Source organism: Gasterosteus aculeatus, chromosome 6 (genome assembly GCF_964276395.1).
Source record: "Gasterosteus aculeatus chromosome 6, fGasAcu3.hap1.1, whole genome shotgun sequence".
Taxonomy (NCBI): domain Eukaryota; kingdom Metazoa; phylum Chordata; class Actinopteri; order Perciformes; family Gasterosteidae; genus Gasterosteus; species Gasterosteus aculeatus.
Genome location: NC_135693.1, coordinates 8,312,214 through 8,336,802, shown reverse-complemented (window position 1 = coordinate 8,336,802; position 24,589 = coordinate 8,312,214). Strand labels below are relative to the sequence as shown.

The 24,589-nt window shown below is 42.9% G+C and overlaps 1 protein-coding gene across 2 annotated transcripts in view; it reads right to left on the bottom strand.

Moving 5' to 3' along the window:
- The window catches only part of macrod2 (mono-ADP ribosylhydrolase 2), a 345,335-nt gene that overhangs the window by 28,353 nt on the left and 292,393 nt on the right, over nt 1–24,589 (bottom strand). For both annotated transcript variants that reach the window (XM_040179258.2, XM_040179259.2), the window contains exon 9: nt 2,663–2,741. In XM_040179258.2, coding sequence (XP_040035192.1) covers nt 2,663–2,741 — 79 coding nt within the window. The remainder of the gene's footprint in view (nt 1–2,662; nt 2,742–24,589) is intronic.

The window sequence follows — 24,589 nt, the reverse complement described above, 5'->3', positions numbered from 1 at the left end:
GTACTCCTTGAGCTGGAATTCATTAAAAAGACTTTTGTCTCCGTGAGAACCATCATTACTCATCAAACAGCTGCTCTCCGGGTGACTCAGTTTGAACAAAGAAAATCAAGAGTCATTTGTTTAAATGTTTTACTCTGTGATGTCCTTGTTCAAATATGCAACACTTGACTAGGTGCAAGTCCTGTTTTATATGTATCGTTCTTTTGTGGCTGACGTTCTTGTGTGCAAGAGTGGTTGAGAATTCTTGTCAGCACAGCCCATTTTTCAGTTTCCTCCTTCTGCCGATGTAACAATATTTTGGCTCTCTCATAGTGAGAGCGTGTGGGAATGCACATTGTAATATTTCCAATTTCCTGTATGCAAATGTCCTGCTTACACGTTCCTGCTCCAATCATTGTCACTTGACAGATTGCTTGAATATGAGGAGAGCAGCCATACAATGAAAAATGAGAGCACTAAGACTTCAATAAAAAATTCCATTGCGCCAACATTCAGCCGTAGACGCACTTGAAACTGATGTCTCAGGGAGGATCCTGAGTTGCACACGAGCACGCATGCAAATTACAGAAAAAAACATCTGCCACTGTTCACAACAGCCTCAACAGCAACTTGCTGATTGAGGCGGTCGTGGAGAAGCTCCCTCTTGATAAAAAAAATGATAGAAAGTGGAGGGATAAGGTAATGGGCAAGTGGCAATGGTGTAAGTGAGAATAAGTGAGGGAGAGAGGCAGAGAGAGAGCGAGCGAGCGAGGAATAGAATGTGGGGGGGCGTCGACGCGACAGAGGATTATTAAAAGCGAGAGCAGGAGACACAATGGTCTAGGGCCTCTGTGAGATGCATTCCGCCCGGTTGTAAGATCTACCTGAGTGTCTGTCTCTAGCAGGGAGGATGATAGGATGTTCAGAGAGCATACAGGCACACATGCAGAGCAGATTCACCGCATCTTATTCACTACTGCCGCCCTGCACAAGATAAATAAGATAAATAAAGTATTTTCAAACTACTTGGTTATGCTTTCCCTACATGGCGCAATCAAACCAATCAGCATTTCATTCTTTAACGCGCACCGATAAACACTGTTTGAACCCATCAACGTGATGCAGCCTGGCTGGGTAGAGAATTAACTCCCTTACATGAGTGTCTTGTCTATAATCACAGCAGCAACTGTGTCATCTTTGCATATTCCTCATGGAACATCTTAGAATAGCTTCTGTTTTCATAGGGAGTGGATTGTAAAAGCTTTGGGCGAGTGTTGTTCCCCACCCCAGACAATGACTTTGAGTGGGTATTTAACTTAATAAGCTATGGACTTGATACATAGTAGAATTAATATTTTCTCCTGCCCACACCTACAGCAGTAATAAAGGTGGTTTTGACTCCAGAGGTCAAAAAGCAGGTGACAGCAGCGATGCTTTGATGAGGCAAAGTGGTGCGTGCAATAAAACCCAGAATATAACCTAAGACTGACCTCTGCCTCCCTCATTAGAAACTCAACGCATGATGGTTAACAATATTGATTAAAAAGTTATCTTCTATAAACTTTTCTGAATTCCCTTTGTGGCAGGGCCTGTTCCTTTGTGACTTTAACTAGTCATGGATAGATACAGGGCATTTATCAAATAACAGCACTTTTACAGAGTGATAACTGGAGAGCCACAGCTCCAGGTCCTCGTCCCAGAGTGAGAATGCGGCTGGGTGCACAGGGGCAGGCGTAATAATTAAGTCTCTCCCCTAAATGTAATCGTTTGGGGTATGGAGCCTAGGCCAGAAGCGGGACAGATGATGGGGAGAACAAAATAGTCTCCATCTGGGAGCAGCGAGATGCAGGCCCGAGAGCAGGTATTCAGCTGGGGAAGCGGGGAGGGAAAAAAAGAGGTAAATGGGATGAAATGCAAGGCTGGTGAAGCCAGCCAGCATCTCTCAGCTCCCCAGCTATTAAATGCAACCCTCTGTGGAGCCCCCATCAGAGCTGGTGACTGCTCCTGCCCCCCCCTCCAAAAAAGAAAATGATAAACAGGGTGAGGGAATTGAGAGGTAGAGGCAGAAACTAGAGTGGGAGTGGAAGATAATGGATGTTTGTTCATTTCACACATAGAATCAAGGAGCAGTAACCATGGACGATCAGTGGTTGCTATGCATCTCTGAATTGTCAGCTCTTGCAGGAGACAGTGACTGCTGAGGACCAATATTGCAGTTAATCAAATCTGACATTAAAGTCTCACCAAAATATCAATAATTATGTAAAATATCAGTTTGCTGGTTGTCTGACAAGAAATCTAACTATTCTAATCCTATTCAGGCTATGCTTAGAGATCCTGGCGCTTGTATTACCGGTTGAGAGCATAAATCCTCACTGTTAATCTCCCAAATGGCCGTGCAGGTGCGTTGTGCTTTGTCAATCAATTCTGACAGGTCCTTATACCTCTGCTTGCAGGAACAACATTTCTGTAGCCTTTCTATGATCAATAAGGTAGCAAAGCTCCATGGGTCTATTTCAAACACCAATTAGGTACATGGTGACATTACATACTACATAAATATCTTAAAGGAGACCATGGGAAAAACACAACATATAAATCATCCAGCTATAAATAAGTTAAATGCTAACGGAGGGAAAGTCATGATGTGCCAGTGCAGACAATTGAGATTTAAGACACATACCTGGAAAGATATCAGACATTTTCTTCTTGTAGATGGCAAAGTCAGTCTCGAGAAAGACACAGAAAATGACCCGTTTGATCTGTACAGGAAGAGAGGAGATAGAAGACAAGTGTTACCGCAAAGCGTCTCTCTGGTGAATTGCATAGCAGGAAAAGGTGTGGGTCTATAACCCACACCTTTAGGAGATCAGTACAACCATTATTGAAAAGGTGCGTTGTTTGATCAGAGCAACACGACCAAGTATGAGATACATGGCAACAACATAAAACTGTGGCATTAAAAGTTTACAGCTATTGCTTTTATTCAAATGAAAAATCATCAATAAATGTTATATATGAATAGTATTTTCACTCTACTGCTAAATTAAGGAATATGTACATTTTATATTAAACGCTGAAACAAATGTCATAAAAACATTGAAATTTAATTAAAACACTAGAAAACAGGATTACACATTCTTGTGTTTCAACATCAAAAAAACACTAAAGACGGTCAAATCTATGTACATTTACTTTTTTCAAAGTCTGATTAATCCCCTGAAAAATATGAACAAATCGGATATTATCATCAGCCAAACATTTCATTTTTCTCCCCTTAGATCTTTATGTTTTCCAGCCATTCGGTTGCGGCACAGTGAGTTGTTCACTGAACAGTTAATTGGGCAACATTAACACTCACAGCAACTGTAACAAGCATTTCATGTTATTGTATGATTCATTGCAAGCACAGAGGTGACAGGTCCTTAACAATGTAGAAATAAATCTGTTCACTGTGTACAATACATGCAGTGGCTACAGAGAAGAAATGTAATTCATAACGAGTGTAATCTGTCTCTCACATAATGGGACCAGCGAAGTGGGTGTTGATGATCAATGCCAGACATTTCTCCTCTCCCTTATTGTCCTTGCTGAGACATCAAACTTACAAATGAGCTATATGTATTTTCTCCCAATGCTAACCCGACCTGGTAAAATGTGAATGATTGGTGCATTATTCCAAAGCTGTCGCATCGCCGGCTGAAACGATGTTACAGTGTTGGCTTCATATTTTGGCGGCGAGAGTCAACCTTTGATTAGAAAGCAGAGAGGGACCTTTCTGTTTGATTAACAGAACAAACAGTGAAACAAAACTGATAACAAGCTCACTGGCTCTTTGACTGAAGTTTGTAATGACAAATTAAATTCCAGCCTATTTGATTTATTTTACTTCCGTTAGTTGGCTCAGCGGAGATCTGATAACCATTTTCTTTTTCACCTGCAGGGAAACTATTGAAGTATTTGTCATGAGAAGGATCTATTGTCCCCAAATGCAGCACGATGATGAAGTTGAAAAGCATTGTGGTCCCTGGGGATTTCAGGTGTTAACAAACAAGATTAGACGTAAACATAATATAACTGTTTTCTGTTATACTATTCAATGGTCACGTATACTTTCCATTCTGTGACAATGAATCTAAAATAAGTCCAGCACGGAGCTTTTGGAAGATCGCAGAGAAAGAGGAAAGAGGTCACCTCTTTCACTTTCATCCTCTTTTCCAGTGGAGTCTTAGATGTGCAAACATCAGTCACAGTCACAGAGATGCATTACACACCGCGCTAGCACATAATCGCTTGACTGAATATGGCAATTTTACAAAACAGCCGTAGTGGTGGCTATCCGGCCCCCGTACTCATCCATGCAAGAAAGTAATGTTATGGGGGAATAAAGGGAGCTCACCAGCTTTAGCCCCTTTCCTGAGCCTGCCCAACACGGAGGGTCTGATTCAAGGAAGCACCCTACTGGTGCACATTCAGACATACGTCTATAAATAGTTTTCCGAATAGAGCATTGAAGTGAAAGGAGCTGCATCCAGAATGGCAGCGCATTTACTTTACTAGGGGGGGTCGGCATGTTCATAAAATGTAGATTCACTCTCTCAACCACGACAAAAATGAAAGAGAGCTTCAAGTCCGCTTTGAAGTTGCGAGCAGATTGTGAAAAATGTGATAATACGCCAAGATAGTGCATACCACTGGGGGCCGGAAGGCCACGGGACCGCAGCTCCCCAGGAGTTCCCATTGCTCTTTTATGGAGCTGCATTTTAAAACCGACTGCCCACTGTGCAACAGGAGGAATCATAAAGTTATAGCTTGTATTGAAACAAACCAAAATGACACACACACATACACAAACTCACATAACCTTTGACGTTGATTACGTTCCTCCTATGTTGTGTTTGATGTGATAAAGGAGAAATATTACTCTGAGTTAACAACCTTTGGCAAAACAAAATCAAACGGAAAATGTTAGTATTCACTTCATGTAGACTTCTGTCTCTCTCCTGCTGCTCCGCTCCGTCATTCTCTTTGTATAGTTTCTGTTACAATATGTCCACATTCTGCAGAAGGCCTGGGAAAGTTATTTTATTCCACAGATCAGAAATACATCACACTGAGCACAAAGTGTTGATCTCAGGTAACAATGTAAATTCCCACTATGTGATCAGCCTCATGAAATAATACAACAATATGTTTGTAGATGTGAGGAGCTGCTTGCAGCCAGACGGGTACAAAAAAACGTGTTTTTGTAATTACTGCAGGGGGAAGACAGCATACCTTCATAGTCAAAAGACACGGTGAAGTAATTAGGAATGTCCTCAGATATGATTTCAGGCTATTTTCATATATTGTTCTTCCAGGCACCAAATACTACTACTGCAAAACCATGTGATCACCAGGGTCGTGGCTGATGCTCCGTAACATCTTGAATTGTTTACAACCCTGATAGCACTAAACTGGAAGCACTAACTAACAAAAAGAGACAATCTGAGTGTTATTACAGCTTGAAAATAAAAACATTCAATGTATTTAATTGGGGCATTATCATGAGCATGATTTAAATGAGCTCTCCAGAGTATAAAATGTTACTAAATTCTTAATTTTATTTTGAGCGGCTCAATATTTTGGTGTGAGGCTGCAAGGTGTGTTGTGTGTCTGCTGAGCGTGCACCCCGCAGCTGCCAAGGTTGAAAAAGTTAATGGAAGACTAATTAGAAAGCTGGGATCACCGCATGCAAGGCTGCCTAGTCATTACTCATCCCTGATTGGGGCCTTTGCCAAAGGGGAACACAATATGATTGGCTCTCCTAGTTGGATGTGGGAGGGTTGGTCGGAAGGAGGGTCGAAAAAAATGGGTAGTGCACAATAAGGTGCGAGACTGTGTAATTGGCTTGACCTGTCGCTGTTTGAGACCCAGACCAATCGGGTAAAAACTAAGAGTTCAAAGGACTATATGGTTTGGACAGACAATTAAATTAAACAAATCCCAGTAATGATTAAGTATGAACCAAAATTCATCGCTGATGAATCCCAGAAAAGTTGTTTTGTTCTTCTTTCTTTTACAATGTACACACGATTGTCAAAAAACTTCTGTCAAAAAAACAATGCTTTGATTTAGAGTATTTTACGATGCAGGAGATTTAATTTGAACCCTCTTCAGAACACGTTTTTCAACTGGCTTAAAAAACAATTCAAAATCAAAGTCACTTAGTTTTAATTGGTGTCTGAATATAAAATGAGACTAATTAAAATCAAAACGCAGGCGGTGCAACCTTTGCCTTCTGAACTAATTTGCATGGCACATGCAACGCAGAGACATTTGGGTGTGGCCGGCTTTGTCAGTTTGCGGCTGACGGATGTGCCACAGTGTCAATGAGTAGCTCGAAACAATATCAAAGTGCCTTTTACACACATTTACATGAAAAACTCCATGTGATTTTTAATTTGTGTGTATCTGTTGCTCACCGTGCTGGCAGCGAGCTCGCCAGGTGCCCTGGACTCCCATTGGCTGGCTGACAGATGAGCTGTCATAGCTGGCCACCCATGCCCATAATTACATCGGGGTTACTGCCAGCAGAATTTGACGTGCAAAAAAGTGCACGCACTTCCGCTACTTGCATTTCCTTCTTGATTCTGTCACAAACAATAACAGGGACAGGTTGCCCTAGCATGTCTGCTCCAGCTGGAGCCCTAACCCAAGGGAGATTTGTGTGCAGTGAACGAGGCACACTAGGGGAGGTTATTCAGCAACCTGAACGGTTTCATCCAGATGGACAACAGAGACTGATATACCAAATGTACACTGGTTGAAATAAATGATTAATTTGCTTAACTTGCTCATTAACAAGGCTGCGGGGAGTAAACATCAGCATGCACCGACTGCTGTGGAAGATGGGAAACTCACCAATCCATCACAATGCTTGGTCATGATGAACTGTATGTCTTGCGCATCCAGACACACAAAGTAAATACATATAGCCGGTGTTTTGTTTGGGATTTATTTTACTGTGACATGACATATGAGTGTTGTTTATTTGATTATGCCCTGATAGTGCATGTCATTGTTTGAGATGGATTGAATAATTCCAGCAAATTATTCCTGAGCCAGAAATTTCCGCCCATAAAACACAGCCCTTCCAGCTGCATCATCAAAGCTACAATCAGAGAGCGATAGTCGGCTTTGTTGTCAGCAGCGCCGGATTGGACAGAGGGTTCACTTTGAGGCAGGTGGACCATTTCCAGGCCCTATTACGAATGTAATTACGCACACCTGCGTCCCCCTGACCCACTGGTACACACAGGCTGCCTCTTGGAAATGCTCTGCTAGTCAGTGCTGTGCAAACACGAAAAAAAACACATACAAAGACCGGCAGATCCTTTGTGACCATTACAGCATAACCACCCGGGCCAAGTTCTGCTGTTTAGAACATCTTCCTCACAGTGACGTCCCCCCCCTTTGTCTTTATCAGGGATTATGACGGCGGAAGGCTGACAGCTGCAGCCAGGCTCTGCCATCGACTGCTCGGGTGAACCTGTGAGCAGCTCCTCCATTTGACTTTGATTGACCCCGTCTGCCGGGAGCCGGCTGCAGCTCCACTTGCACCAAGCTCCTGAATTATCATTTCAAAGAAGTGCCCAGAAAAGGTTATCCCTTTGAACAAAAACTGCCTCGCTCCACACATCAAAGCAAAAGCCTGACATTGGGCTATCAGAAGGCACGGTTACGACCAAAGCTTGGAAGAAAGTGCCGAGCTCAAATTCTTACTTTCCAAAGCCAGTCGACGGTAGATGCTCACTACATCGCGCTAAGGGCAATAGGACAGTCAATGGAGTCCGCCTAATACTGCTTAACAGACGACAGCTTTCGGTAAATGCTTATGTACACAATTATGCATGAGTGCTCAGCACAGTGTGACTAAGTAGAAGTGATAACATTCTGGTAAACTGCCTGGTTATTTCATCAGTGTAAAACATGGCCATGCTGCTTCTAATCCGTGTATGCCGTGCAAAGTATAAAACATTTCAATAGGAAAACGCTGCCTTGCTAGAATATGAAACATCTGTAAGATAATAGATCAGCATTTGTATGTTAATTCAACAAACGCCGCGACTGCCTCACATTTTTTAAACATTAGAGTTGAACAAATAGTTCTGTCTACAGTATAATTCAGGCTTTGTAGCTGCATTGGTACTGCAGACACAAATTGGAGTACAGCATGCTTGAGGCATTGAGCGTTTTAGCGAGACAGCATTCGACTTTGAGGCTTTGAGCTGTTCCTGCAGCTCCCGCTGCCGACTGCAGAAGCCCTTTCCTACCTGATAAAAAAAGAAAGAAATAGCCAGACATGATTCCAGCAGGAAAAATCCATTCATCGAATTTCATTTCATATTATTTTTTACATTTAATATGTTTGAAAGAGGAGGGCAGGCTGTATGGATTTAACATTCCACAGTAAATTTGGCCAATAAGAAGAGCTTGTCTGTGAATTCCTGGATTCCAGGTCACTAAAAACATTAAAATACCTTGTTTGCTTCAACTGAACACATTTACTAAATCGTTTTCTTTCACAATCCGACTAAGACAACGTCATGCATGTATTGGCTATCCATCGCTCTCAGAATACAATTTAAAATGCTCATTTTGGTTAACAAAGACCACTTTGCTATTCTGGTTTCACAGTACATCCCAGACATGATATCACTTTACGACACCAGCAGATGTTTCCAGTCACAAGGTGAAAATCTCCACCTTGTGATGGCTTTCAACATTCATACACCTGAGGAATGGACAACAGTTCGCTTGTTGATCTTAGATATGGTTTGCATTCTTAGATGTTTATGTCGGTTTGTTTTCATGTAGAGGACTCCTGCTTTTGCATTATGTTGCCACACAAACATTTAATTTGAGTTACATAAGAACACTTCTTGGCTGTGTTAAAACCTCCCAAAGGATCAAACTTTGCCTGACTACAACTAAATGTTTAGCAGCACACAAACAATAAAGGTAACAAAACCCCTTCCCTATACCTGGAAGAACATTGAGGATCTCTCAGGGAAATGGCAGTGCCACGAGTTCCTCCAGAGATTTGAGGTCCCCCGTATTACTGCATCTTTTTGGCATGTGGCCAATAGACTGATATACACCAATTTGTCAATGGGTATGCATGGTCAGATAATTCTAATGATGGAATACTTGTGTTGAGTACACACAGGGGCCCGTGTCAGCGTGGAGGAGAAGGATGGGGCCGTTTCTCCAAACGTAAAGATGAGAGGTAGTGCTGCCGCGAACAAGGTCGGAGGGGAATGATGAAGGAAGGATCATGATGAGCTGTATCTTTGATCCATGGCTGCATCCGTAATGATCTGACCTCTGGACAGCCACTGGCCTATGACCACCTCTGCTGATGAGGCTTAGCATGTGTGCGTGAGTGACGATGGATGGAGTGTCTCTGGTAACTTAATGAAATTGAAAGTGTGGTGTTGGGCTTAAAAATTGAAACATTATTTTCCTGCTTGCCCAAAATAGAGAAATTTTGCATTTCCTTCCCTTTAAGATCATTTGCTACATTATAAAATAGATTAACTTGTACCTGGAGCTATGCTATCGTCCAGTTATACCAATGTTTAAACCACAAGCAAAGACGCCCCGAGTTACAGGTTTCTCGAGGTTCTCAACTCATTCCATTTTGCCACATATGCCACTAAAACGCACAACTCGTCTCCCTGAGGAGATAAACATGTTGAAACTATTCACAAACTCATAAATCCTTGGTTTGGGTGTTAAGCTTCTGCTCTTTTAATGGTTCACTGCTAGATTTCACGGCCCACCAACTGTAAATCAACATTAGCTACTCTGCATCTGGCAGGAACGTCACCATGTCTCCACATGCTCGTGGTTACACGCATCTCCTCGGACACACAGGCAATAAGGGGAACTCCAAATAAAAAATGACTCCACAGTGCCACTGGAGTTCAACAATTCAATTGCACATATATACCGGAAATGCAAATATGTTCAGGCACTGAACAAAGTCCTAAAACCTTATAGCAGAAGTGTTCTAATCTAATGTTTTCTGCTTGCAATCATCCGCTACATGAGTTATCAATCCTACTGAGCTCTTTTTAAAGCAACGACACCTTCACTGTGCCCCCGATTTCCATATTGACCATCACTCGGCACTATTACATGTCAAGTTGAAAGACTGGTGTTTTGCGTCGGGCTCTCTGCTCACGCAGTCGTTATCGTGCTTGGTGGTCAGATCTACTCATATTTTCTTATTTCCGATCTCTATTTAAAACCTGTAGGAGGCCGATAAGTGTTTGCAGCCAGGTACAGACATCATCTAAGCTGAAGCTGTTACACCCAACTCGGGATGCTTAAGTCAATGTGTGTTGCCTGTTGGATGGGCAAATGCTTCTGTGTCGGGCAGACTTTATAGGGAGAGCTGACTCTAAAACAACACAAATGGTTCTTTTTTTTTTTTCCTCTCAGAAAATGTATCCCTGATGTTTTCCTGTAAACGGAAAGCAGAGCATTCGGTGCGTCACTCGGCACGTGCTCCTTCTCCTTTTCAGCTGTGCGTTTGCCTCGTCTCGGCTTGTCTGGCTCCCAGGCAGGTTTCCCGGGAGGAAATATGATGGCGTGATCCAGCCAGGCCCTCTATGGTTTGCGACACAAAAGTTGCCAGACGAATGAGATTCCGATCACAGTTTCCTGTGGAAAAATTGCCCGAACTGCTTACAAGCCTGGATGTGGAGAGTCACCAGTGACCTGTAATCTTTCCTGTAATGTTTCTACAGCAGAAACGGATGTGCCACAGCTGCTAGTAGACACGCTCTGTCTTCATGCTGTGCCATTCTCATTAATAACACTCTCTAGCCTTGGAACCCTGTCTGTACTTGACCATGATAATGCATGTGAGGGAGAGAGAAAATTTTTTTTTCTAGAACAACCTGACATGGCCGTGGTGGGAGAAAGACACGCGAGGAGATTGGTTACATGCTGTGGGACGACCAAAGAGCCGTCAAGCTGAATTCTGTCTGGTGTGATGGAACAAGTGGGGAGAAAACATAACTCGTGAATCTACATAAATAAAAATTTGGAAGAGTTCATTATTAGCTTGAATGTTAATGAAGTCTCGCTAATCAACTGCAATAAATAAGGCATCCTTTTATTCTTTTTAGTAGTAGATTCATATCAGTGTAGCGGGGGAAAGAAGCGAAAGGTAATCATCCACTGTCTCCCCGATTTGCATGATTTCTCTCAGAGAGACGATAATACATTTGTAATATACTGTAATATGTGTCAGTGAGTGTCAGTGACCTTACTCTATGTATGTTTGATGTATTCACCTGAAGGTGCAGCCAAATGCTTCTAACTCCGAGGCCACTCCGTCCAGAACATTCACACAAGAGAAATACTATCCAGCCGGACTGATCAGAGTGTGGAGCGTTGCTGAAATTACTGAAATAGCAGCACTGTGCTCATGAATCTACAACAAAATGAGAAACGCTCCAAAGCCCCCTCCCCTCCAGAAAGTGGATCTAGTTAGCATGGTTAGTGGAAGAAAGCTCTGGTGTCATCTTTTGAATATGAATCTAATAAAAAATAAGAAATAAAATATTTTTAAAAGATATATATACACTCACCTAAAGGATTATTAGGAACATCTATTCAATTTCTCATTAATGCAATTATCTAATCAACCAATCACATCGCAGTTGCTTCAATGCATTTAGGGGTGTGGTCCTGAACTCCAAACTGAATGTCAGAATGGGAAGGAAAGGTGATTTAAGCAATTTTGAGCGTGGCATGGTTGTTGGTGCCAGATGGGCCGGTCTGAGTATTTCACAATCTGCTCAGTTACTGGGATTTTCAGGCACAACCATTTCTAGGGTTTCCAAAGAATGGAGTGAAAAGGGAAAAACATCCAGTATGGGGCAGTCCTGTGGGCTAAAATGCCGTTGATGCTAGAGGTCAGAGGAGAATGGGCCGACTGATTCAAGCTGATAGAAGAGCAACTTTGACTGAAATAACCACTTGTTACAACTGAGGTATGCAGCAAAGCATTTGTGAAGCCACAACACGCACAACCTTGAGGCGGATGGTCTACAACAGCAGAAGACCCCACCGGGTACCACTCATCTCCACTACAAATAGGAAAAAGAGGCTACAATTTGCAAGAGCTCACCAAAATTGGACAGTTGAAGACTGGAAAAATGTTGCCTGGTCTGATATATGTATATATGTATATATGAGGGGTTGTTTCAGATTTGTGCTGAGAGAGAAGGTAGGGAGCTTGAGGAGCAGGGGAAGCTCTGTTCTCATGCAGCGACCACATTGGCTGCTGGATGCTGAGGTAAGCTGTGTCGCTCATGATGGACGGTCATACCGCACACTAATGTTTACCGGCTTCCGAGCTCCCCTCCAGCTTTCCACAGCTACGCCAAGGAAGTCTCCCATCAATACAGTATCTGTTTCGGTCTAGCTGTCGCTTGGAAAAAAAATCAATGAGCTCCCCCGTTTCCAGCACCGTTTTCCACACTGTCTCTTTAAAGAGTCCTTAAACCCTCCCAGCCGCAGTACTGCTGTGACACTTGTTAGTGCAACTACGGTGTAATATAGAACACAGAGGGCTACTGTGATTAATAATGCTAATTCTACATCACTTTGTAAAGACAAACAATGATGAGTAGGAGCAGAAAAAACAGCACAGAAAGCACGTGATGAACGAGCAGACTCACAAAGTGAATAATACCAGAGGACAAGACAGCCCAGTTGTTAATAAATCCACTTTTTTATAAATAATATATCCAATCCAGGTACTAATGAATTTGCCTGATAAATACGGGCCGTTAAAAATGCGCCGAGGGACTAATTAGATCAGTGGAAGACGAGTCACTAAGCGCGGAGTCGTATCACATGGGACTCGGAAGTCGTGTAGAGGAGACCCAGCCTGCTCAATCCTCCAACCGAAGGTAACCCCAGGTTCATGAACTACCTTGAGATCCATGAGTCTCAACAACTGAAAACCCAGGGGCAAAATAATGAAATGTGATGAGTCTCTATGTGTCCAACAGCCACTTAAAACAGCTTCGGAGGGACTAAGAGCAGCAGGCCGGGTACTCTGAGGGACTGGAGGAGAACATATGGGAGGCAGTAAGCCTGTGTCAACCACACCTCTAACCAGCTCCAGGTGCATGCGCTCACTCCCTTTTCCCTTACAGAAGTGGTAAACCCAATACCAAAAAGGAAAAATCTATTCTTTAGGAGAAACAGGTTTCAATGCAATTAGCCAGAAATGTGGTTATGCAAAGCTGGACTGGTGAATGGTCAAAAAATATTTTTGAATTATCAGCATACGTCATGGCACCACCTCCCCAGGATGAGAGAAAGATGGAGGAATAAATCCCACGTTGACCCTGTGACCTCTGGAAGCACACTCCTCCATTACCATTCTGCATGCCTGTGCTTTGACCTTTTCAGATCCCTCTTTAAAGGTTGCATGTTCCTGTGTCTGTGGGCTGTGCAGGCTCCTCTGGAGCAGCCGGCTGAGTGAGCGCACCTCGCCTCTCCACACAGTGACCTACAAAGCTATTGTATTAAAAGAAGCCTATTTATTATCGGCGTCCACACCACTCTGTTCTACCTGCTGCACGGAGGAGGTAACCCTTCCTCAAACTCAAGTGCACCTCCACTCGGAACTTCGAAAAGCTCTTTAGGCACAATCGGTTAGAGGGATCTATGAAAAGGAAACATTTCGCTTCACTGTTTTGAGAGGAGGAAATGGTTTTCAGGAACCACTGAAAGTTTAATCAGTCTGCGACGTGTCTGTCGGGTAGAAGCACCGGGCTGAGCTACTACAGGACAAAACTGGCCACTGATTACAATCAGTTCATTATATCTGCTCATGGAATTATTTTCTTGAAAATGAATGTGCGTATAGATATACAGTGATTCGTTAAACCTTTCTGAAAGATTTCTAACAACAACATTAAAATTCAAAATGTAATTTGGAAAGGATTATGCCTCCTTAGTACAAAGATATATGCATTAAAAGCTGCATTGGAGAAATCCGAATGAGTCAACAGGGTTGTTACTAAAGCCAGAAGGCTGAGGACGACGCGCTGACCCGAGGGTCTACACTAAGTTTCTCATCTTTTCAGATTGTCAAAATAAAATTATCAGGGCCTTTGGAATAACAGGTGCTACAGAAAAAAGGCTGTAGAGCAGTGGCAACAATACATTGTAAATCATGCAAACTAAAGCCGACCTAATCTGTAACCATCACAAGTAGCACTTCTAATGTCAGGTCCCAATCTAGTATCCTTGTGTGCCGCGAACAAATATATGGTTCTGCCAATTTCTGGTCCTTTGCAACAGAGCCGCAGTGTCCACGATCTGCATAACTTCCTCCAAAATGAGTAGCACTTTCATATAAGCAAATAAAAAATAAAGATGTCAAGCTTACAGCTAACCATTTCATATCGGGCAGCTTTGATTTAGGAACAAAACAACAAACGTCCATCAGGTGGAAACATGGAAATAGAAACAAGTTTCCTAGAATTCTTCAAATAATCTAATTGAGATACTTACTGGAACTATGGTGAGCTAATGAGAGGGCTATGCCACATTTGTACTCTAACCACTCTGCCGCTTTATCTTTGTGTGCTGGGGAAATGGAATTATTTCCACAAATGCATCTCAAATCTCATATCCTTACTCTCCTGAAACGTTTTCCGTTTCATCTCTTCTGCTCCTATCTTACTGTTAATGCTTTCAAAACAGGCACACAAAACAATTTAATGTTAAAAAAAATCATTTCTAGAAGACGTAAGCGAAACTCCGACGGGCATAACATGCCAGCGCCGCTCTCTATTCGTGGTGTACTGTGGAGTGCCGTGATCTGTCTCTCTCCACGGGGACGCAGCTTTGGCTGTGTTTTGACAGTGTCCTACTGTCTTTGCGACCTAAACAAAGAGAGGCATATGTTGACAGCGGGAAACACACAGCGCTAACATGCTCTCCTGTGTGCATCCTCGCCTGCAACTGAATCTGTAATTTCTGAGCAGTGTCTGCGCCTTGTTTTGACTGATGGCTGCCTGTCCGATGGGGGGGGGGGTGTTGATATGGAAGTGTAAGGTGGTCCGGTGGTGTTAGGGGACATTAGGGGACAAAAATCGAGGCACATGGCAGGGTGTTAGAATTTCAAACGGAGACTTGCCTCGCCGCGCCGCGGAGTCCGTAGTTCGACAGAATCAACGGCCGGCTCGGCCCTGGCAGCGCATGCTGCGCACACACAGGAAGCGAGCGGGTCTTTTATCACCAACACGTATGGAAAAAGCAGCTGAGAAAAGATCACAGCAGCACGAGGGGAGAGCAGACTCCAAGAGGAGTCTTCCCTTCCCTCCGAGCCTGAGAGCTCTTTCAGTTTTCCCATTGCTTATTTTATTTGATTGACGGTATTTGGGGAAAAAGATTCCCTCCGTTTTCCTTTTATTTCTCCTAATTGAGATTTGGCACGTCACGTTTTGACGTCCACTTGCTTTGGTAGCAGCCTTTTAGAAAATGAAGCTGAGCTTTGTAAACAGGAGGGTAACCATCAGGAAGGAGTTTAGTTTCTCATTGATCTTTAAAACTACTAACACTTCCTCCCCTGCGCTGTACGGCAGAGATTAAAAATTCCTTGTTTTCCTTGCAACGTTCACTTTGAAGAACTAAAACACCTATGAAAGACACAAAGTAGACAAAGAAGTGGGTGGCATTTGTAAAAGCAAGAAGTAGAAGCATAAAAGCAACCTCTGCCATGGTGGATGTGTGGATTCTGAGCATTGCAGGTGAGGGAAACATAACTGTCGTTGACATGAAATGCACTGGAGCTGTAAAAATTGTATAAAGTATAAATTGTCACTATCTAGTATGATAACTCAGACAAAAACATGTGCTTATTGAAATCCGTGGCAACTGTGTGAATATGAATGAACAAAGCAACCGTGTAATTATGTGCTATATTTCAAATCTATCTTTCAGCACAGCCCAATTAAATTTGACATTCTGTATGTGCAGTTGGTGGTGTGCGTATATGAATATGTATTCATTTTACGGTGTCGTTTAAGCATCGGATAAACGTCCATGGTATTCTTTTCTCCAGCTTGAGTGTAGTCAACTCTTTCTAATTAGCAAGTTTATAGGAGAAGCTCAGATTAAGAGTAAAGAGCTGTGGATGTCCCATCGGCACAAGGCTACCAGCCCATATGTGAGACTGTGTGTGTTTTGTAGGAATAATAAATCTTCTCACATGTTTTACACTTCATAGTTTAGCCTTGGAGCTTAGTGGATTTGCTTGCCAACATTCCCAAGAAGAAAAAAAAAAAATCACACATCTGTGAAAGATTTCCAAAGTCGATGGTTGATGTGCCTTGGACGGTGTCATTTAAAAATCCCAGGTTATGGCCTTGTTATAAAAATGCCCGACTCTCAAGGTGTCAGGAGACATTTACTGGACTCCCAAAGGCTTTGTGAGGGAAAATAGGCTTAGGCAGTTTCACGAAAAGACACGGAAACGTGCATGAAAACCTCTTCACCGAAAGCTTCTAGAATAAGGATTAAGGTTCAACTTTCATCTGCGTGACAGACAGACGAGTACTTAGCAGACAATTATAATCCGTTAAAAGCTAATAAAAGCACCGTCATGATGTTTCAGCGTGAGGTAAACCAGGCTGGGGTTGATGCCGGCTCTGACACTCTGATTGGCTGTCTGCTGATGAGATGTAGACATCTTGTCTCCGGCTACAGTGCGCGCACACTAACTTTGTTTCTACCATGGATCACCATGGAGGAGGATGTCACATGTGTGCAGACTGTAAAGCAGTGTAATTAGCGATTTTGGGCTATGCAAAATAAAATGAACTGAATTGATCTGAGATGGACTCCTGCCTCATCCCAGTTGATATGCCTTCTGGATCCAACACAGGTCTTTAGTGCTCTGTTGAGAGAGAGAGACACTCCCCTGTGCCTGGCTGCTTCACAGACTCGCTGCAGTGGGAATGAGATCAAAATGGGACGGCTTTTTGATGTTTCTGTACAATCTGAGAAAAACAGCTAATAAGCAGAGCGTCCTTCAACATGCAGAGGAAATAAAACCCACTGTCAGTGCCACTCTGAATTTGAGTATTTGCTACTGCAGGACAACCTGGTTTTCCTGTTCTTTCATCTGCTTGAGAGTACATCAGGGATCTCATTTGATGGTCTTTCAAACCCAAACCCTGGATAGCTCTTATCCTGTCCATGCAGCAGCACCCACGTCCCGCCCAGACCACTAAATCATTCAGAACTAATCTATGCATGATGTCAGACGTAGATTGAGTGGTTTTTGTGGTGTGTTTTGGAACTTCCTGCTCTTAGTAGTAATTAAGTTAACAGCTATATATGAAACGTCTATCTGTGTCATTCAAAATACATTAGCCAAAACTATTTACCGGGAAATTATTATTTAGTTAGATCCAGGCATGTGGCCTTTAAGCTTTGAACACAACCATATTGAGGGAACAAAACTCCAAAACACCTCTACAACATGAATAATGCTGAAAGGGATTGGAAATGAAACACCTTATCGCTATTTTCCAGTCCTGCAATAAGTCAAAGGCCGTTCAAGTGGCTTCAGGAACATGCCAAATTGTATCATTGTCAGTTTTCCTCGGCAACTGCACAAACTTATCACAAATGTTTTGCCTTTATCGCCACTGTTTTGGTATACATGTGAGCCCAGAGGACGGACACATTAATGCTGTAGCCAGCAATGGATACCAGGTTGTGCCTTTGAGCCAATGGGCTTTCAGGAGGAGTACAAAGACTCACATTGGAGATGAATCACTACCGATGATAACAGGAGCTGGATGCAGAGAATCAGCATGTCCCGGGCTTTGTGACCTGTCACTTTCAGACGTAAAGCAGTGACTCTCAAGATTACGGGGTGATTCTGCCTCTGCCTCTGTTCTCAGCCCGTAACTGAAATGCTTCGGTTGTCCCTTAGATCCCTCGCGTATGCCCCGACTCTCAAACCAGTTCTTTGAGAGATGGCCGCAAGCGCAGTCCTTAGAAGTGGATTTGAGGGGAAACCCGATGTAAATATGTGGAGCTGGTGGCTCATGTGGTTTTGTTCATGCTGCTTCACTCGCGAGTCTTGTACCGAGAGGTAAAGTATAGATTTCAACAAAAATAACCTGCCGTTAGAGTTTTTTAGAGGTTAATAGTTAACCTTGCGAAAAAGCGCATTCTCCATCTGAAAAACATTTAAAGTGCTCCTTGTATGAACCCTGAAAAGTGCTCTCTGACAAAGTGAAGTGACTTAAAATGGTGCAGGGTGTCACCGCAGAAGACTTGAAGAATTACGCCCTATGTTTTCTTCTTAAATGTTGCAGTTAAGTATGACCGGCCGCCATATATTTGCAACTTGAAGACTTATTGATATTCATCACACTGCCAATCTGCCAAGACTGCAGGGCACAAAATAAGGCCGCTTTGCCAAAAAAAGCAGCGCCTTTATTCATGGAGGCGGAGTCCATGCTCTCTCCAGGTTAAAGCAACTGTGCCAGTTTTAAATAACAAATACAGACATGAAGCCTAAAGGGACCCAAAGCTTTTACTGCAAACCGTAACAGGCCTTGCAAGGTTATCACACACTTGATAGATACTTCCAAATAAGATATGAGATACGGGTTGTGTTGTGTGTTGCCTCATAACCTTTCAATTATATATCCTGATAGCATCTTGACGTTGACTGTCAGATATGATGTTGATAAATGTCACGTAAACGGCAAAGACCTTAATGGCTGCAGTCGCTCAGGCTCGGCAGACTGCTTGCAAAGCATTCACTGAAGTACTGCTACATGCATTTTTACAAACAACAGTTTAAATCCATATATTTTTAATTACCACATCCCAGTTTCTCTGAATATAAATTATGCAGAGAGAAATTGCTATCTAGTTCACACTAGGTTGACTCCTTCAATTCCTGTTTTCCATCAGAGTTTAGTCTGGGATAAAGCCAGGCTAGTGATGAATTGTAATGAGTCAGACACATCCGAGCTATTCCACCCACTTTATGCTGTTGAACTGACATCAACCTTTGTTATACACAATATGGCAGCACTGCCGTATTGCATCACTAATCGACTGCTTAGTAGAGGAAATGTGGTGAAAATTGACAAGATTATTAAAATACGGGACGAGAATGCAATGAAGTGACAAAGTGAGGCCTCGCTGATAACACCTTCAAAAATGCCAAAAAACAACAGGCACACAACGCTGGATAACCTTCTGTGTGAGGAGAAAAAAGACTAGCTGTGCTAAAATGTTCAGCCGTCACAGCTGTAAGTGCACACCCGCATAAAGTAGGTTTGCATAAAAAACTCAGTGCTGCACACAGTATAAACATGTTAAATTCAATAAGGTCCTGATACTATTTTAATAGGAGGAAAGTCTTGTGGCTTAAATAACTTTGTTTTTCTTCCATAGAGCCCACCATTTCATTCCTAAATGACCGGCTGTTTCAAATCCCCCCCCCATCCCCCGCAGGGACACTTGTATGTTTCAGCCAGTGTTCAGTAGACGGCATGGATTCACTCTTAAATCTTACCACATGTGCGCTGACTAGAGAGACACTGCTGGAACACACGGCCGTGTTTATCTCCCCATTCAATTCTCCAAATTATTACTAAATAAAAGATCAATCTAAAAAGAATCACAATCCATATCAATTTAGATGAAGTATTATTAAGGATCGGGATGCGGGGGGAAGCTGACAGATATGCAGAGAATGAAAGAAAGTATCGTAGTTCATGACGAATCAAAGATGTTTCAATCCTCTGAGACAAAGACACCGATGAAGGTCTGCTGTGCCACATGACTGGCAGATTTAAAGCAGCATCGCAAATCTACATAAATGAGTTCTTAATTGTTTTTGTCTAGTTGCGCCAGATCCCTAAACTTAAGTCAAAAAGTGAATCATGATTATTATAACAGAGCATAAGTCATGAACTGAGTGACATTTTCTTTCAAAAAACAATTTAGCTAATTCATACTTTCTCACACTACCGAGGAACACCACATTTTAAACAACACAATGACAAGGACTAAGTGTAACCACAACTGCCTTATTGTTTTACATGCTACACTGCACAAAAACAGAGCTACAGCGTTTATTCATACATACACACATGCGACACACAACGATTGGGATCATTCTGAAATGGGCCGTGAAATACACGGGACTGTGGCCCGTCGCTGGTCACACGGAGGGACCCAATCAGCTCGCAGAATGAATGACGAGGAGCGCGCCGAAGAGAGGACTCCCTCCAGCTCTGCCCATTATCCAGGGACATGCAGAGAGGCTACCTGGTGTGAACACACACACACACACTGCGTGCCCGTGCAGCGGGCAGCGGCTCACGCTGGGCGTCCCGCGCTCATCAGATAATTGCTAGAGCGCCGCCACGTGAAGCGGTGTGCCGAGGGGACGGCGTGCGGCGAGCAACACACAACTTCAGCAGATGGTTTGTCTGATGAACAAACAGCATGAGGACGCTGACGGAGAGGTGGAAAGAAAACAGAGCGTCCTCGATGTAGAGGAGAGAGAGCGGGAGAGCAAAAGTGTGTTTGGGAGTGTGCGTCTGTGTGTTTGCGCGCACCCTGGCTGACATTCAATACGACAAAAGTGGAAAGATCTAACGCTGACTGACAGGAGATTCGTTCGTTATCACAAAGTCTTTCCTAACAATCCCAGGTGTCAGAATATGAAAAGGCAGTTGAGCATCCATGCAGGCAGGGGAAAATCAAACGTGTCAGAGTAATGGCAAAACACCATACATCGGGCTTTTGACACTGCAATAAACAAAGAGAATGTAGCCGCTGCAACAACAGAAAGGATGTAATTACAGCCATTCCTTCCCTTTATCCTACAGAGGGGTCAGAAAAAGCAAAGTTGACAGTGACGCGATGTGAGAGGGTTAATAACTGTTTCTCTCATATAAACTCAGGCGGTGGAGTTGCTTGGGCGACAGTTAGTCTTTCTGTCATATCCGCCTAGTCTCACTTCATTTTTTATGGTGTCCTCCCCTGACAGCAGCACTCAACCACAAGAGCTCATCCCCTGGAGACCTCATAGGACCCTCGCATGCTTCAATCAACGCTCGATTATTTACACCTACGTCTCTGTGAGGCTACGAGACTGCGAGGCGAAGATAAAAAAAAAAGGTACCTACAATTTCTGGAATCCAAAGCTTGTGCAAGGCTAGATACACAACAACGTTATAAAAGGAGCTTTTACAAACGTTTGACCTACATATAAAAACGTTTTTTTCTTTGCATGTCATATTTTAGTTGTACTCATTCAATAAAATTATACAAAGCATTTATAATTCGTCCCTCGTAAGCAAAGGGTGTAGCATATCACCACAATATGGAGCACAAATACACACAAATGCCTTCAATGTTGAAGTGGTCCTATAATATCAATACATACTTGGATATTTCAATAATATCTAAATATTCTATCTTAAAATATGCTTACTGATATTCTATATATTGTTATTTCACAATAGTCGTTTGGCATATTTAATGCCACCTTTGCATTTACCTCACATACTAAAAATAGGATTTTGTGACAAAAAAATCCCACATAACCATAATGCCTTTTGTCTTTTACGTCATTATACAACTTGAATATTCTTACTGGTTTGCAATATTTATGGCATAATGTGCATTCATGCAGGGGGGGGCTGAAATGCATAAACTATGTCTGCGCTGTTCTGATTTCAATACGTGCGTGTGTGGTTGTAGGCGACGTTGAGGGGAACAAAGTGTAAACGGGTTAGTGTGGGAATCGACTCCGTCTTTGACTCAGTCTTCGACCGCACTTTGGAAAAGTTGCTGATTTACTGTAAAAGGCCATCTGTGCCTTTTCCCCTGACCTTCACGGGGCTGTGACTGTGACAGCAAGCAATTCCCTCTCTGTAGGACGGCTGTCTCTTTATTTATATATATGTATGCACGGCATGTGTGTGTGTGTGTGTGCGTGTGAAAGAGAAAGGATCAAAACACTTTATTGAGTGCATGCACTCAATGATATGGTAGATGAATGATATTTCATTGTAGATGATCTTTGCTTTGAACAAGGGCCAAATAAAACAGCCACCAAAAATAAATTGACCACATCACAAAAATGAATGTTGAAATGAACATGCCCAGAAGAAGCTCCTCGGAGTTCGTTTCTAACCATGAGGCAATAGTGTTACCTCGCAGTGAGGGCGACCTCCTCACTTACTCCCTTTTGCCCCGGTCACAGCACTCTGTCAATACAGCGTCCGTCATTTAGGAACACATAAACACCCAAGGACGGTCTACACAGGCCTGGCTGGTCAGCCCGAACAAATTCCAAACAAATAACCTTCCCTGCTGCCACAGATTTGCAACCTTCTGACAGAACCGCCTAACAAACGAACGAGAGCGAGGCGGCACATGAGGGGCGGATCGTCTACTACCCTTTCTTCCTCACCTTTGATTTGTGAAGTGGGAATGAGAGCGCTGTCATTTCACAAAATCTGACTCCCGTCTCTGAATTGTCCTCACCAATTGGTGTAAAATACCTGCCGTTTCATTCATTTGGCAGTTTCGCTATGCGCAGCACTGCAGGAGAGAAAGAACGAGTGACATTAGTCTCCCCGAGTGACTTTCGCACATGTGACCAGGTTGCCCCACTTCTCTACCGCATGCTCAAGAGCTCATCCCGCCTGAGGAACCTCTCTGGCTTCTCTCCTGCTCCTCTGAGGGGGAGCGCAGCGCCAGCCAGCACTGGGCCGTCTACGCGGTGTCGGGCAAACCGGTTCCCAGCTGGGCTGCTGCTCCTTCTGCTGAAGGTGCTGTCATCACGGCCACGTCGCCCTGGGCACTGCAGCCGGACAGAGTCGCTGGTGCCTTGATCGCGGTGGGAAAAGTTAATCCGTACCTTTTTGTAGGGCAATGAGACCGTGACTAGCAGGCCAGAGAGGAAAAACTCAGTAGAAGTGGGAAGAAAGATACATAATATTTAAACATCTGTGGCAGTCAACATGACTGCATTACTAAAGCTTCAGAGTATATTACTGACTGTGTAGGAGCGGTCGGTAAAATCAACGCGCATTTGCTCGTATTGTCACTTCAATATTCTTTATTCATTGTTCGGCAAAAACAACCTAAATCACACTCATAATAGACGGAGATTTTAATGTGTAATGCGTAATGCGGTCAAAAATAGTATCTCCTTCCGCTCTCAAAATAGAAAACACACCTGGCCTTACTCAGGTGACAATTAAATAGCCGACGCCCCCTGACGTCATCATTACATCATCACAAATAAATCAACAGAAAAGGCAGTTTCATTATGCACGATACAAATGTAGTGGAATGGCTTCTACAGACTGCATAACAGCATTGCTTGTTGTCAGCTTACTATGCCTGCTGGTATATAATGCTCTAATCGGTTAAGATCAGTTCGATGAAAATAAAATCTAGAATCTTTCTATTATGACTTAAAAAAACAAGCACACATCTAAGCTCTGTGCTCATGAGAATATAAGTAATGAACTGGAGACATTGTTTGCTTGTAAAAGCCTTGTAGCTGTTTGGAATATTGCTGCTGAGGGTCAGCTGTGAAAAACTGTTACATAAAAGTTCTCAGTTGAATGCGAATTCTCTTCATTGGTTCGAAGATTTCCTATTTCTTTCCGTTAGTGGAGCTCAGATAAAGCTTTCTTGGAAAGGCACCTAATTGCATAGGTGTCTCAAGCAATGGATATTTTTGTTTAGGTTGAGTGAGAAAACCCATAAAATTATAGGTCCAGTGTTTAGAATTTTCTTCCCGTTTGCCACGCAGGTCCGGTTCCAGTCGGCTGCAATCTGTAATTTAACCACTAGATGTCCCCAAGTCCAACACTATGCAACTGTAATGCATCGGCTTTGCCTTGGCAACCCTTAAAAATAGTCAATATAAAGTACCAACCTTTTAGCCTATTATTATTATTTTTTTAGCCCACTATGACTCCATGTCCATGGAGGTGGAAAGGGTGCGGGGGAAATATCCTGTCAACTACAACAGAGGATATAGCTGGAAAAAGGGGTCATTGATCTCTGATATTGATGAGATTAAGCAGGGTTGTGGCTCTGATACAGTTACCAGCAATAATAATGGAAGCCGGCTGAACAGACTCTCCAGCTCTGCAGTGTCTGAGTACAGCAGTTCAGCTCCCCGGGCAGGAGAACTGACATTACATTAACACGGTGCCACAGCACCAGGGGGCCGGGAGGAAAACAACAGCCGTACAAAATATATATAACTTTGGTCAAGTCCTTCTGATTGAAAGGCAAACTTTGAGAATAAAATGTACATTTGTGAAAAACATGTACTGTGATGAAGGAAGAAGATATTTCAAATCACATTTGTCACTCTTGACATTCAACTCAATGATGGATTTTTAAACGCATTCTATTTTGTCAAATTTGCCCATTAAACAAAGTGGTGGTGGAACGAAAATCAAGCTTTCTGACTATTGATACAAAAATGACTCATTGTGAAGAG